The 14448-nt window shown below is 36.9% G+C and overlaps 1 protein-coding gene across 1 annotated transcript; it reads right to left on the bottom strand.

Annotated features, from left to right (window-relative positions):
• Positions 1-5498: 5498 nt before the first annotated feature.
• Positions 5499-12071, bottom strand: LOC121413027. The gene is made up of 4 exons (XM_041605790.1): positions 11896-12071; positions 11171-11437; positions 8159-9258; positions 5499-6410 (listed from the first exon to the last, which is right to left on the bottom strand). The coding sequence occupies exons 1-4, from the start codon at positions 12069-12071 to the stop codon at positions 5524-5526; spliced, it is 2430 nt and encodes an 809-aa protein (XP_041461724.1). The 3' UTR covers positions 5499-5523.
• Between the last annotated feature and the right edge of the window lie 2377 nt (positions 12072-14448).

The following is a 14448-nucleotide window of genomic DNA, read 5'->3' on the forward strand; positions in this document are numbered from 1 at the left end:
GTTTCATTTCCCTTTAAGTACATTTCGAAACATGACCCTTTAAGAGTTGTTTTGCATGTTAGATGAAAAAGGGGGGCGTGGTCAAAACTTCATCACAATGACATGACAAACATGTACAGTATGTACTTGCCAATTCATTCTTTTAAGGACGTTCCACAGTTAAAATGAAGTCCATGTCATCTTCACCTAATCTTGCAGAGTTACTTCGGTATCTTTGCATTATAAAAATGCAAAAAAAAAATAATATAGGTCCATGTGCTAGTTTTTTTTCTACGGTTCTTCAATTTCACCATATTTGAATGACATGCAATCTTGTGCAATCAAGAGAATTATGCCTCTCTTAGACCTCAAGAATTCACCAAATGAGTTTAAATTATCTTTACTCAGTGGATACCACATAAAACTTCGTCAAATTTTCAAGATATATAACAAAGTGTACAATAAAGAAGAGGTCTTTAATTGTATATATATATATACACACATATATATATATATATATATATATATATATATCTTTCTGGAGTCAGCAGCACCCATTTCGCAAGAAAAATAAATCGAACCTGAATGTGCTTGTTTTTAAACTATCAGGCCCGAATTCACAAAGGTGGTTTTGAAAACCCACGGTTGAGTCCATGGTTTATGCTTTAAGAATCCTTTCCTGTAAGAATTTAGCGCGTATGTAAAAAATTTCCAATGCTGATGCGCATTTTTGTCACAGTGCGCCAAATTGATGCCTGTTACCATGGTTAGATACGCTATTTTATTCATGAGTCCAATTTTATCACATCATTCCTTTCACTTACCGTGACGTCTTTAAAGTAATTTCATGTATTTATTTATTCCATTACTGTGTAAACATGTGATTGTATATATTTGTAAATACTTTGTAAATAAAACTGAAATGATTTTGAATATGTTATGTTCTATGTGATAGTGTCCCCAATACCCGAATTAGGGTGACATGGGTAAATAAATCATTGTCATTGTTTGAAGATCGAGTGAACTCATTAATAAAAACAGTAGACTCATGAATAAAATAGCGTGGATATCCAAGGTAACAGGCATCCATTTGGCACACAGTGACAAAAGCGTGCATCAACATTGGAAATTTTTTACATACGCGCCCGATACGCGCTAAATTAAGCATAATTCTTACAGGAAATCAGCATAAACCATGGACTCAACTGTGGGTTTTCAAAACCACCTTTGTGAATTCGGGCCTCAGTGTCCAAAGTGTTGCGAGTTAATTGGCATGAAAATATTGAAATCACCCTAAAGTGAACCGAAAACAAGCAAATTGCATGATTATACTGTCTAAAATACAAATGGTTCTGTAGTCTTGCTCCCAAACATTGATATCCATGTCATTTTCATCATACTTTCCACATAGATACTTTAGCACCCTAATGCTCCAAATATGCAAAAATTAACATGGGTCCGTGTGCTTTAATTTTTGCTATAGAACTTCAAAATTAACCCAAAATGGATGACGTTCTTAAGAATTGCTCATCCAAAAGCATTTGGCATTTTTAGACCTCACGAGATCACAACAATGAGCATAAAGCCCTATTATTCAGTAAAAATCCATGAAAATTTCATCAAATTTAGCAATATGATTGATAATTGTATCCGTAAGATGGATTATCTGTCTATATTGCTGTCAATTGTTTGCACATTTAACTCTATCAACACTCTCAGTTCTTAGAAATTGTGGGAAAGATACTACATAGCAAACTTGAGAAGTAAAAGAAATGCTGCACTTTATTCAAAACCCATGTCATTTTCACCAAAATTTGAAAAGTTGCAGAGGAAGGTACATGTACATGTATATACTTGAGGTGCAAACATTAAAAAAATATGGGTTCATGTGCTTGTTTTGAAACTATCAGCACTCTGATTAGAGCCAATTTGATTATTAGAGCCAATTTACACCCCAAAACTTGCCAAAAGCAGTATCTGTGTGAGGAAAAATTCTGAACCCCTTTTCCCTTTATTCAAACTCGAGGTCAAATTCACCATACTTTGCAGCACTACAGGGAAACTATTTTGAAATGGTAGAGGAATGAAAAATAGTTAATGGAATAATTCAAGTTTATTCGCTTCATAAAATAACACATCAAGGTTCCGTAACAAGGTTTGCAATCAATCGCTAAATACCAATGACAAATTAAGAACATTGTTACACACGCACTATGTTTAATACTGATTAGAAATCAATCAGTGCTGGTCTTTCATACTTGCGATTCATCGCAAACCTTTGTGTTATGAAGTCCAGGTGGGTGTTTCATAAAGCTGTTCGTAAGTTAAGAGCGACTTTAAGAACGACTGGTGATCCTTTTGTAGTACATGGTAATACTTCATTGGCGATGATTTAGCCCGGAAGAAAGGATCACCAGTCGTTCTTAAAGTCGCTCTTAACTTACGAACAGCTTTATGAAACGGGGCCCAGGGCCCCATCTTACAAAGTTTCAATTGATCCAATCAGTCGTTAAGTCTATGGAAATCCAGCAGTGTCATGATTTTTTTTCTAGAGGAGATTGGCACGATGTCCTTTGTAAACGAGAAGCGCAGTGAATTTTCAAGAAAACATGTATGAATATGCTCCATAGTTATAAAATATTTTGAACAAGCATGCATAAAACATGTTGACGTTGCTGGCCGTCCATAGTTGCGATTGATCGGATCAATCCTAACTCTTTACAAGATGAGGCCCAGATCTGCAGTTATAAGGAGAAAAATCAGCTCACATTACATTGTCACCAGTTCAGCCATTGTGACATCAGTATGCAATGTGTAAAATATGTGCAGATCGTGATGCATACAATCATAACTGTGGAACGTCCTTAACAAGTAAAAACAAAAACATACTTGAAAGGAAAATATCACTAAGGGTAGTTATTTCAATAAAGTGCATATACAGTGCATATCCAAAAAAAGTAAACACTTTGAAAAAGCCCTGGGAATTAAAAAATATACAACATGTGGGTAATTTTTTCACATATAATCTTGGGTTTGGATTTCATCTATCCAATGAAAGTAAAAGTTTTGACAGAATGTTAGACTTGACTGAGCACTGTCCATTTTTGTAACACTCGCAGAATTCTGTTGCACAGAAATGCTAATTTTTATTACTCCTATATCCACATTTTATACACTATAAACTTTTGAAAGGTCATGTGATCTGCAACTCGCACAAGATGTTCAGTGATACTTGGTTGCTCTTATGTTCAAGTTCCATGAATCATATCCATTAACTGTCAAAGTTATGATGGTAATTCAACAGATACCCCCACCTGGCCAAAATTCATTGACCTATGACGTTGGTCTTGTGACCTGAAATTCGCACAGGATGTTTAGTGATACTTGATTAATCTTACGTCCAAGATTTATGAACTAGACGAATAAACTTTCAACGTTATGATGGTAATTCAACAAATACCCCCAATTTTGTCAGTTTATTGACCTTAAATAATGTTTGATCTTGATCTTGTGACCTGAAATTTACACAGGATGTGTAGAAGTATTTGATCACTCATATATATATAAGTTTCATGAATCAGTTCTTTAAACTTTTAAAGTTATGATGGTAATTCAATAAATACCCCCAATTTGGCCAAAGTTCATTGACCCTAAATGACCTTTGACCTTGGTCATATGACTCAAAACTCAGGCAGGATGTTCAGCAATACTTGATTAACCTTATGTCCAAGGTTCATGAACTTGGTCCATATATTTTTCTAAGTTATGATGACATTTCAAAAACGTAACCTTAGGTTAAGATTTTGATTCCCCCAACATGTAAAGTTCATTGACCCTAAATGACCTTTGATTTGGTGTTGATGCCGCCGCCACCGTCCGAAAAGCGGCGCATATAGCCTCACTCTGCTTCGCAGGTAAACAAAAATGATTTGCGCAGAACTTTGAAATAGTTATGCGAATGAAAGTAGACTGTAATCATGAAGAACACATAGAAATTTGCTAGTAAATTGATTTGAAGATATATTTACCATTTTTTAACTCGTTTTTATACCAAAAGACTTTGAAGAGTGCATTGTGCCCCATCCCACTCCCCACATACCAAGGCCATCGTGATGATATTTGCTTTACACTGAGTTGTGATTTGCATGAAACAGCTTAGGCTTGATTTTCATTTTGTTAATCATTGTAAAGCTTGGGAAAAGTGTGGAGAAACAAGTATTAAATGAAATATGAAATGTGAACCAACTTAAATGATAAAAACTTAGTGAAAAAATGCTGGAGATGTCTGATATAAACTTTTGTTCAGATTCAGTAATGTCCTCAGATCCAGCTGGCACAAAAAGGGTAGTAAAGGTTATGCTTACTAAGTGTTGAAATTTCAATTTGGGTGGTAAGTGTTACAAAATGCTTGAATGAATCCCGTTTTATTTCAGTTGACTAAAAGTGCAAGGGAAATGTAAGAGAAATATTTTGCAGATTGAGTTTGATTTTGCCCTTTCCCTTTAACACAGCGTGAAAATAATCATTTATGCGCAGATTTCTGCGAGCTTTACAGAAATGGACAGTGCTCACTCAAGTCTAACATTCTGTCAAAACTTTTACTTTCATTGGATAGATGAGACCGAAACCCAAGATTTTATGTGAAAATATTATACAGTGCTTCCCAGAAAAAAACGAAACCGAGATTTAGCGATGATTTATCATAACTTGATCATTGATAAAATAGACAAATGACCTATACCAATGTAAAGCTTAGAATCTCCTCTTTCATCTGGTATTACTGAGATTATGAGTGAGCAAAAACAATTCGAATAAACGATGCCAAAAACTCATTTGACGGGGGGTATCTGAATTTCAAAAAGAAAATCACATGACTAAAAAGTTCGATATCTGCTCTTTTATTTGATACCTTAATCACAGAAAATAATCAAGAATTAAAAAAGTTATGATTCTTAGAAACAATGCTTGTATTTCCATAATTTCATTAAATAAACATGTTTTCACCAGATTCCCACAGAAGCTATCACACATTAACAAAAGGCTTAATGCATGGCTGATTGTCAACAAACCGGAGTGTCAATTGAGTTTGAACACTAGCCTGTAAAACCTCTTCATTTTATGAAATTATTGAAATTCAAGCCTTATTTTAAATAACCAGAACTTTGTTATTTCTTAAACATTTTCTGTAATTGAGGTATCAAATTAAAGAGCAGATATCTAACTTTATAAAAATGTGGTTTTCTTTTTAAAACCCAGATACGACCCGCCAAGAGACTTTTTGGTATCCCCTTTTCAAATTGTTTTTGCTCATTATGCGTGAATGAGAAATAAGTTAAGTAATATCAGATAAAAGAGAAGATTCTAAGCTTTAAAAGGGAAGGTAATTTGTCTATTGTATTTGTGATTAAGTTATGATAAATCACCGATAAATATTGGTTTCGTTTTTTTGTGGGACGCACTGTATATATGTTGTATAATTTTTAATTCCAACACCTTTTTCAAAGTGTAAACTTTTTTTTGGATACGCACTGTAGAGCTTTTCCATTACTTTGAAGAATGTGTTTTGCCAAGCGATTGATTATTTCTTACACATTCACTAATATTGTGTTGAGCTTTGCGTCTGCATGTAGGCACACGCTGGGAACTGAACGGCACAGCTTCCTTCCTACTTAAACAACAGTCCTTTGATGGTCTGCCAGCACCTATTCGGTGTCTGCCACCGGCAACCATCTTCCTCCTTGCCAATGCAGTCGGCTGGACACCTATCTTCTTCATACTAACAAGAGATTTTTTCTTCTTGCCCAGAGCACCTGCCACCCCAGAGTAACGGCCAAAGCAGTGAAGCGCGGAAGCTAACCCAGTATTCGTTCCAGAATTTAGTTCCAGAAGTTTCTTGGTGAATTTCTGTACTGGTCCTCCAAGGAATTCTTTGTCTCCTATGTAGCTTTGCTGTAAAGCAAGAAATGCCTTGTTTAGCTCATTGAGTATTGGGTCACTTCCGTTCTCCTTGGTGCTTGATTTTGATGTGCAACCACGTGTATCAAATTGGTTTTGAAGTAAGCGTTGCAAGTGTAAACTTGCTAGCCGTGGATTGGTAACAGCATCATGTCCATTGACTGAAATCTCAACATCTGTGCAGACAGCTCCTTTATTTCTGTTTACCCCATCGTTCGAGTCCATGTTGTCGTCATCAGCACCATCATTTTCATATGTTGCATTGCTTATGGACTCCATTATCAAGTTGGTTTCTGCTTGCTCTTCTCCACTTTGATGGTTCAAAGACAGAAACCATTCTTCTGGGGCATTTGCACAGCCTGTAGCCACCTCGTACAACAGTTTCCTCATTGATATATCATTGGCAGAAATGAAGTTCCAGCAGCATTGGATATTGAACTTCTTGACAACTAGGTACTGATGTTTACATGGGCCACCTGTAAAAACAGAGAGGAAGATCAAAATGTCAAAGTAGCCATATATAATATCAGATGATCGAGACTCATGCAGAGCTATATAGAGACCCATCAGAACATCTTTATGTGATTGAAAGGATGACTCTAATTCATGTAAAGTTTCCACCAGGGCTTTGGTTCCCTCCTGCAAAATACTGCCCCAACCCATTCCTTAATTAAGCTCGCGCATGTTTTTGTTACCAATTGCAGTGTACTCTCATTGTAAAGAACACTGATATAGGTCCCTTTATACAGTGCATATAAAAAACAAGTGAAATGCCTCTGGCAGTCTCACCTGCATCACGCGGTTCAATATAGCAGCAGTGCTGACTTTGAAAACTCGTTAAAGATGTTTAGTGATACTTGGTTACTCTTATGTCCAAGTTTCATGAACTAGATCCATAAATTTTAAGAGTTATGATGGTAATTAAAGTAATACCCCCAACATGGTCTAATTTCATTGACCCTAAAACACCTTTGACCTTAATCATGTGACCTGAAACTCAGGCAGGATGTTCAATAATACTTGATTAACCTTATGGCCAACTTCCATGAACTAGGTCCAAATACTTTCTAAGTTATGCTGTCATTCCACAAGTGGAATGCCTCTGGCCGTCTCACCTGAATCACGCGATTCGACATAGCAGCAGTGCTGACTTTGAAACTATATAACTCGCACAAGATCTTCAGTGATACTTGGTTACTCTTAATACCACCTTTTACTAAAACAATACACTTACAGAGATGGTAATTCAACAAATACCCCCAATGTGGCCAAAGTTCATTGACCTCACATGAACTTCGACGTGGATCATGTGACCTGAAACTTGCACAGGATATTCAGTAATACTTGATTACTCTTATGTCCAAGTTTCAAAAGTCAGATCAATAAACTTGCAAAGTTATGATGGTAATTCAACAGATACCCCCATTATGTCCAAAGTTCTTGACCTTGATCATGTGACATGAAACTCCAATAGGATGTTCGGTAATACTTGATTAACCTTATGGCCAAGTTTTATAAACTAGGCCCATATACTTTCTAAGTTATGATGTCATTTCAAAAACTTAACCTCAGGTTAAGATTTGATGTTGACGCCGCTGCCGCCTATAGTCTCACTCTGCTATGCAGGTGAGACAAAAAACAATAAAAAAAAAGTAACAAACAAAGAAATACATAAGAAATTTGGAAAACAATAGAGTACATAAAATATGAATGTGATTTTGATATTTTTTTAGTACAATTGATCAGATTCATATAAAGTGTCTGTGTACCAATATTTAGCATATTAGGGGCATTATTTAGTTAATTAAAGCAAAATTTTGATTCTACGCATTAATTAGCATAATCAATTGGCAATGAGATTTTTCACAGAATTTGATCCTGTAGTTTTGTAGATTATGCCATGGGTATTGCGCGTACCAAGTTTCGTAGCGACCGCGCGATCGACGAAAAGCCGTCTATTTAGGGTAAAAGCTCTCATTAAAGTAATAACTCAAATACATTGATGAACCCTTACCCCATTGGACTGGAGTCCATTGAGGCTATTTTGCCCCCCCCCCCCCGCAACATATAATCCATGTAGATATATCGTGAAAAAAATCGACAGGGTGGTCACAAAGCCCCTAGCTCCCCCGATGGGATAAGGGTTAAGACATTTGCTGTCAAATCTTGGGCACGCAAACATTTTGGGGTTTACAGTGGTGACAAAAATGAAATTAAGTCTTACCTGTCATTCCTTTCCTGCAATCACACACACCGAGAGCAGTATCAACCATGTATGTTGTTGTATCATCCGTCTCACTAGGAACGAAGAATACACTCTGACTGTCCTCAAACCTCACGATTTTGTTGGGATCAATCTCAGATCCAGAGGCAATACTTGGCAGAAATCGAGACTGGAGCACCCTGTCAAGTCTGTTGTTGCAGACATCGATAAGCCGTCGTTCATAATACGTCTCCAGCCTTGTGACAATGAAGTCCACCAGCTGGATTACATTATAGGCCTTGGTCCTCTCAAGGATCTGATCCTTCATTATGCGCATGGCAGATTCTGCGAAGTTATTTGTGTTATTGTTACGAATGTTCAGGTCAGCTCGGTAACACACAGCCCAAGTCATCTTTCTGGCATAGATGTCCTCCAAATGCTTATGTACATTTGCATATTTCTCCAAGGTTTCATCATTCATGATTTCCTCATGCTTTGCCTCCAATGCTTCGACAGTGTCACAGTACACCATATCCTTCAACAAAGAAAACAGATGTGGCCTGTCTTCCTTCCTAACTGCATTCTTAGCTTCCCACAAGAAACGCCAATATGCTTGAAGTATGTGAAAGACACAAAGGAGTAGAGTGGCATTAGGGTAGACAGCATGAAGTGATTGCCGTTCCGACGTACTGTCATCTGTCATGAAGAGCTCAGGCGCAGACTTCCCACGCCCAAAATATGCACTGTCATCCAATAATGAATTGTACAAATTCAGTGCCTCTGTCACTGTTTCTGTGCTTTCACTGGTTGTAATTAGTACTCCAAGTGGTAGTCCTCCACAAGAACTGTGGGTCAAGAGCAAAAAAACTCTACATCCTTGGCGGTCCATGTTCCCAGTGGCATCAACGAACACCAATTCGGCTGAATGTTTAATTAGCTTATGGACGCGTCTCATTAGTGGTGTAACTATGGCGATGGCAGCTTGTGATCCTTCTGGCCCAACAAGGGACAATTTTACACCATCCCCGAGCGAACCATCCTCGATTCTCCTTTCCAACTCTTTCAGGACGAATTCTCCCTTGGCTTCACCATACTCCTTTTTGAACGTCTGGTAATATAACCTGAAAGGAAAAAAAGAGACTACTGTATTTAATACATGTTGATAAAATGCAGAAACATAATTCACAGCAAGGATAACACAAAGTGTCCCGGGGGGGGGGGGGGCACTTGACCGAAAAGTGACAGGTGTAATGATATTATGATGCCTGATTGTAAATAAACGTGATCCTGACTGCACTTATCTGGTATGATTCTATTATTACCGTCCTGAAGATATTATAGCGGGGGGTGTGCCGCGGGCGAGACAAAAAAACGGGGGACTTGGAGTGGGCTTGTTGTAAAAAGGAGGGTCCTCGGAACGGGCTTCGGAACTACAAATGTTTGTGAAAACGGGGGTCCTTGGAACGGATCGCCAGCGTGTAAGTGCGTATGCATCCTATGGAATGGGCATGCGTGTATAATGCAGCTAGCCCGGTGCCACAGCCGCCGGGTGCACTCATGTAGAGGCGATGGTCGGTCAGTGCTCTGCGACCGCTTTTCACTAAAATTGATTTGAATCGATAAAGAAAAATCAAACAAAGATAGCACCGCAAATTTCATCGAAATCGGATGTAAAATAAGAAAGTTATGACATTTTTAAGTTTCGCTTATTTTTCACAAAACAGATAAATGTGCAACTCTGTGATATGCAAATGAGAGAGTCGATGTCCATCACTCACTATTTCTTTTGTTTTTTATTGTTTGAATAATGCCATATTTCAATTTTTACAGATTTGATAAGGAGGACCGACTTAACCATAAACTGTTAAAATATTGGTAATTCCACATGTTTAAGGAGAAATTAAACTTTGTTTCACTTTACAAGGGGCAGCAAATTAGAATATTGCATATTTCATATAACAAAACACAAAAGAAATAGTGAGTGGGTGACGTCATCAGTCTGCCAATTTGCATACCGACGAGGATGTGCATATCACTGTTTCGTGAATTTAAGCGAAACTTTAAAATGTCATAACTTTCTTATTTTACATCCGATTTTGATGAAATTTACAGTGTTTTACTTGTTGGATTTTTCTCCTTTTTTCCAAATCAGCTATTTGTTGGAGTGAACTTGTCCTTTAAAAATAAATCAGCATTTACGAAGACTACACCTGACGGGACAAAATTCATCATTTGAGAGAGTAAAATGACCCTAATTCTTCCGCCAGTAAAAATATAGTTCCATAGTGGTGAAATATCTTTCCAATTTGGAAAAAGTAAGTTCAGCAGGTACCCTCCCTAGAATCAATGTTGGATTGTCAGTCATATTCATTCATTTTTGTCAATCAGCAATATCAAATTTAAACATTGAGCAATGGGTTGGCTCGAATGAATATCTTTGGCCTGCCAGTTGTGCTTAGGCCCGTGCAGCCACCGGGCTAGCTGCATTATACACGTATGCCCATTCCATAGGGATGCATACGCACTTACACGCTGGTGATCCGTTCCAAGGACCCCCGTTTTAACAAACATTTGTAGTTCTGAAGCCCCCATTTTTTGTCTCGCCCGTGGCACACCCCTACCACTTTTTTGGTCAAGTGCTCTCCCCCCCCCCCCTGGATTACCTCAAAATTTTAGGCTGCTAGCTGCAGCCTTCCTCTGCGATGACCGAAGTGACCCGATGTGACATTTACTGCATTGTTTATACTTTTTTATATTGTGAATGCTTCTGTGGTAAAATACTTGGTTTAAATTTAAAGAAATATTTAGATTTTCCGTTCTTTATAACCAAACCTAGGTATCTTGCCAATACATGCAATAAGTCATCACCAATTAATAAAAAAAAGACCATTTCCAAACCATGGCTGTCATAATTATTATCTATGACCAAACAAACTTATTTCCTAGCCATGTGAACAAGTACAACAAATCTGAGTAGATAAATGGATAATCAGATCACGCTTTTGAACTCAACAGTCCATTCTATCTACTAACCTGTAAGTGTAATGCAAATCAGGTGTGATGGCTCTATCGGCACTGACGAAAATGTAGTTGTCATTGTGCTGGAGTTGAAGATCGTATTTATGCAGTGCCAGTGCTTTTGAAGGAGTGTAGCCCTTACTAAACAAATCCAGGAACTTTTCCTTAACGTCTTCACTCACATCCCTATGCTTCAAAGCATCTGCAGACCTCAATAAGTGGTTATGTGTGGACTTGAATTTCACAACCATCGGATGATCAGGCAAATGAGGATCAGATGACCTTATAAAGAGAGAGAGAGATACTTGATTACTTTTATGTCCAAGTTTCATGAATCCGATCCATACACTTTAAAGTTATGATGGTAATTCAACAGATACCCCCAACTTGGCCAAAGTTCATTGACCCTAAATGATCTTTGAACTTGGTCATGTGACTTGAAACTCATGCAAGATCTACAATGATACAGGATTACTCTTAGGTCTAATTTTTACACATTACCTTATGTCTCCATAAATTCAAATCCATATTAATGCATTAGCATATTAACTCATATTTCCCCTTGTTTCCTTTATTTGATCCTTTTTCGATACTTACTATTACAACAGAAATGAATTATGTTGAATTTTATCCAGGTCAAACAATGGACCTACTTGACTAGTAGTAAAATCAAATATGGTGCAAAAATTTTCAAACAAAAAAATCTTACCCTGTACTAAATGGATGCAAAATGAAATTACCTGCACATCCTTACTCTCCCGTCTGACCTTTCAAAGGTGCTGACTTTCACAACAATACTCAGGCCTGCTGGACAAGATGTGTTCTTTGACCCCCTGCGTTCATTAGCTGTTGCTGTTCTTGGTTTGGTATTATGTTGGCAGCGAAATTCAGTCAGAAATGAGTGTAAAATATGCATGAGCAAATTGTAATATTTTGACATTAGACATTTCGAAATTTGAATAGGGCTGAAAGAATTATACACCTGGAACATGTGCAAACTTGATTCTTGAAATTTACAAAGTATGACAAGTTGCAAGCAATTTCAACTTAGTCATTTAAAATAATTTAGTCACACAATTTGTAACCTCTGGACAGCCTTCTACAGACAAATATGACCTGCAAAAGTTTTTTTTTTTCTTTTGATTTGTGATCTAAATGATTGTTAGTAACACTTTAACTTGGTTACTAAAGTGGTAACCTCAGGCCAATTTTTAATCAGCATATTTCCATAATTATCTAAATTGCAATAAGCATGGGGTATTTGATCCATGAAAGTTAAAACTAATAAAGCTTTTTTCTGAGGTTATTCAAGTTGAGGAATAACATTCTGACACTATTTTCAACTTATCACCATGGTAACCTGTTCAATTCCATGGCTGCCCCATATTTGAATATTTCACGGGCAGGTTATATTAAAGACCACCTGTCATTTAAGACAACATTTTCTCTCTCCCAGAGGTTTACAGATGGGTTTCAATGTATCACCATGACAGGACCAAAATCTTATTGAAACCAGTTGGATTTCCAACTGGTTTCAACTGGTTTCAACTGATTTCAATTGGTTTCAACTGGAATTTAACAATTTCCAGTTGAAACCAATTGGAAACAGTTGGGCAACTGGAAGTCCTAACTGGAACCAGTTGGGTAAATGGATATGACTTCTAACTGGAAATGATTTTTAACTGGTTTCCAACCAGTTGGGTAACTGAAAATCCTAACTGGAACCAGTTGGGCAACTGGAAATCCTAAGTGGAACCAGTTGGGTAACTGGAAATGACTTCCATCAACTGGAAATGATTTCTAACTGGAAATGATTTCTAACTGGAACCAATCGGGTAACTAGAAATCCTAACTGGAACCAGTTGGGCAACTGGAAATCCTAAATGGAACCAGTTGGGTAACTGGAAATGACATCCAACTGGAAATGATTTCTAACTGGAACAGTTGGGTAACTGCTAATCCTAAATGGAACCAATAATAATAATTATTGTAAAAATTGTTATAATTATAATAATAATCATAATAATCATAATAAATATAATTAAAGGCCTTATAATTATTGAGACAGTAATAATTATTATTTCAATAATAATCATCAATAATAATAATCAACCCTATGAAATAATTATAATAATTATAATTTGATTGTAATTATGATTATAACAATTATTCAGATGATAATATTAATGAAGCCAAAAAAATTATTATAATAATAATTATGATTATCTTTATCTGTCTTTATTTCTTTTTTCTAAAAATTCTAAGATTATTATTTTAATTCTCTTTCTTTGATTTTGAATTATTCATTGAAAATTTAATTTCTAATATTCAAGCAAAAAAATCCATATCAAGTCATGTTTACCCTTATACTATATAAGGGGGGGGGGGGGTAATCGTCCAGTAGTTTCCCTTGAACCAAAGTAATCATATGCCAATATGCCACAGCTATTTGAGTAAGTATGAGATTTAAATAAAAAGCCCCATAAGGGGGGGATAATCGTCCAGTAGTTGCCCTGGAACCATAGTAATCATATGCCAATATGCCACAGCGATTTGAGTAAGGTTAAGATTTGAATAAAAAGCTTGTACAATTCCCCATAAGAGGGGGGGGGGGGGATCGTCCAGTAGTTGCCCTTGAACCTAAGTAATCATATGCCAATATGCCACATCAACTTGAGTAAGGTTAAGATTTTAATAAAAAGCTTGTACAATTCTAAATAAGGGGGGGGGGCTGGTAATCGTCCAGTAGTTACCCTTAAACCTAAATTTCAGTTTCAGTATGTGAATTTAAGGTTTATTCCATCGGGGTATGCCTATAAGCCAGTGTAAAAGTTTGGATTCAATCAGAGTAGTCTACACTTAACGTTAGAGTGTCTATCCTGGTTGAAGATTGTTCGATCTACGTCAGAATCAAATACAGAAAATGTTGTGGCCAAAGACAGCATTATCCTGGTTTCCTGCAGCAGCGTAACAGGGTCGGTAGCCAAGGGGGGGGGGCAAGAGCCAACAATATCCTGGTCATATCATGGTATTAAGTTTTTTTCTTCTTGCCCCTTTTAGCTTCTTGACTAATACCTTCAATTTCCCGCTCGCTATTGTTTGTCATATTTTAATTTGTTTTCCATCATGCTAATGCATTACATAGGCCTATTTCGGAATGATTTATTCTTTCTCAATTGTTTATTTTTACTGTCTGCGATAGGATATGGTTTGTACATGTCAAGATGAGATGAACATGATCTGTTCTTTTCTCCTCTTTTCCTCCTGGTTTCTCCTCTCTTTTCTGTCTCCTC

Source organism: Lytechinus variegatus, chromosome 4 (assembly GCF_018143015.1).
Source record: "Lytechinus variegatus isolate NC3 chromosome 4, Lvar_3.0, whole genome shotgun sequence".
In the NCBI taxonomy this organism is placed as follows: domain Eukaryota; kingdom Metazoa; phylum Echinodermata; class Echinoidea; order Temnopleuroida; family Toxopneustidae; genus Lytechinus; species Lytechinus variegatus.

Excerpts from the sequence above, each read along its gene's own strand:
- LOC121413027 (XM_041605790.1), bottom strand. The coding sequence starts at position 12,071 with ATGCATATTTTACACTCATTTCTGACTGAATTTCGCTGCCAACATAAT. Across the intron at positions 11,438-11,895 it reads GGGAGAGTAAGGATGTGCAG|GTCATCTGATCCTCATTTGC; the intron begins GTAATTTCATTT and ends TCTCTTTATAAG. Across the intron at positions 6,411-8,158 it reads TTGCAGGAAAGGAATGACAG|GTGGCCCATGTAAACATCAG; the intron begins GTAAGACTTAAT and ends CTGTTTTTACAG.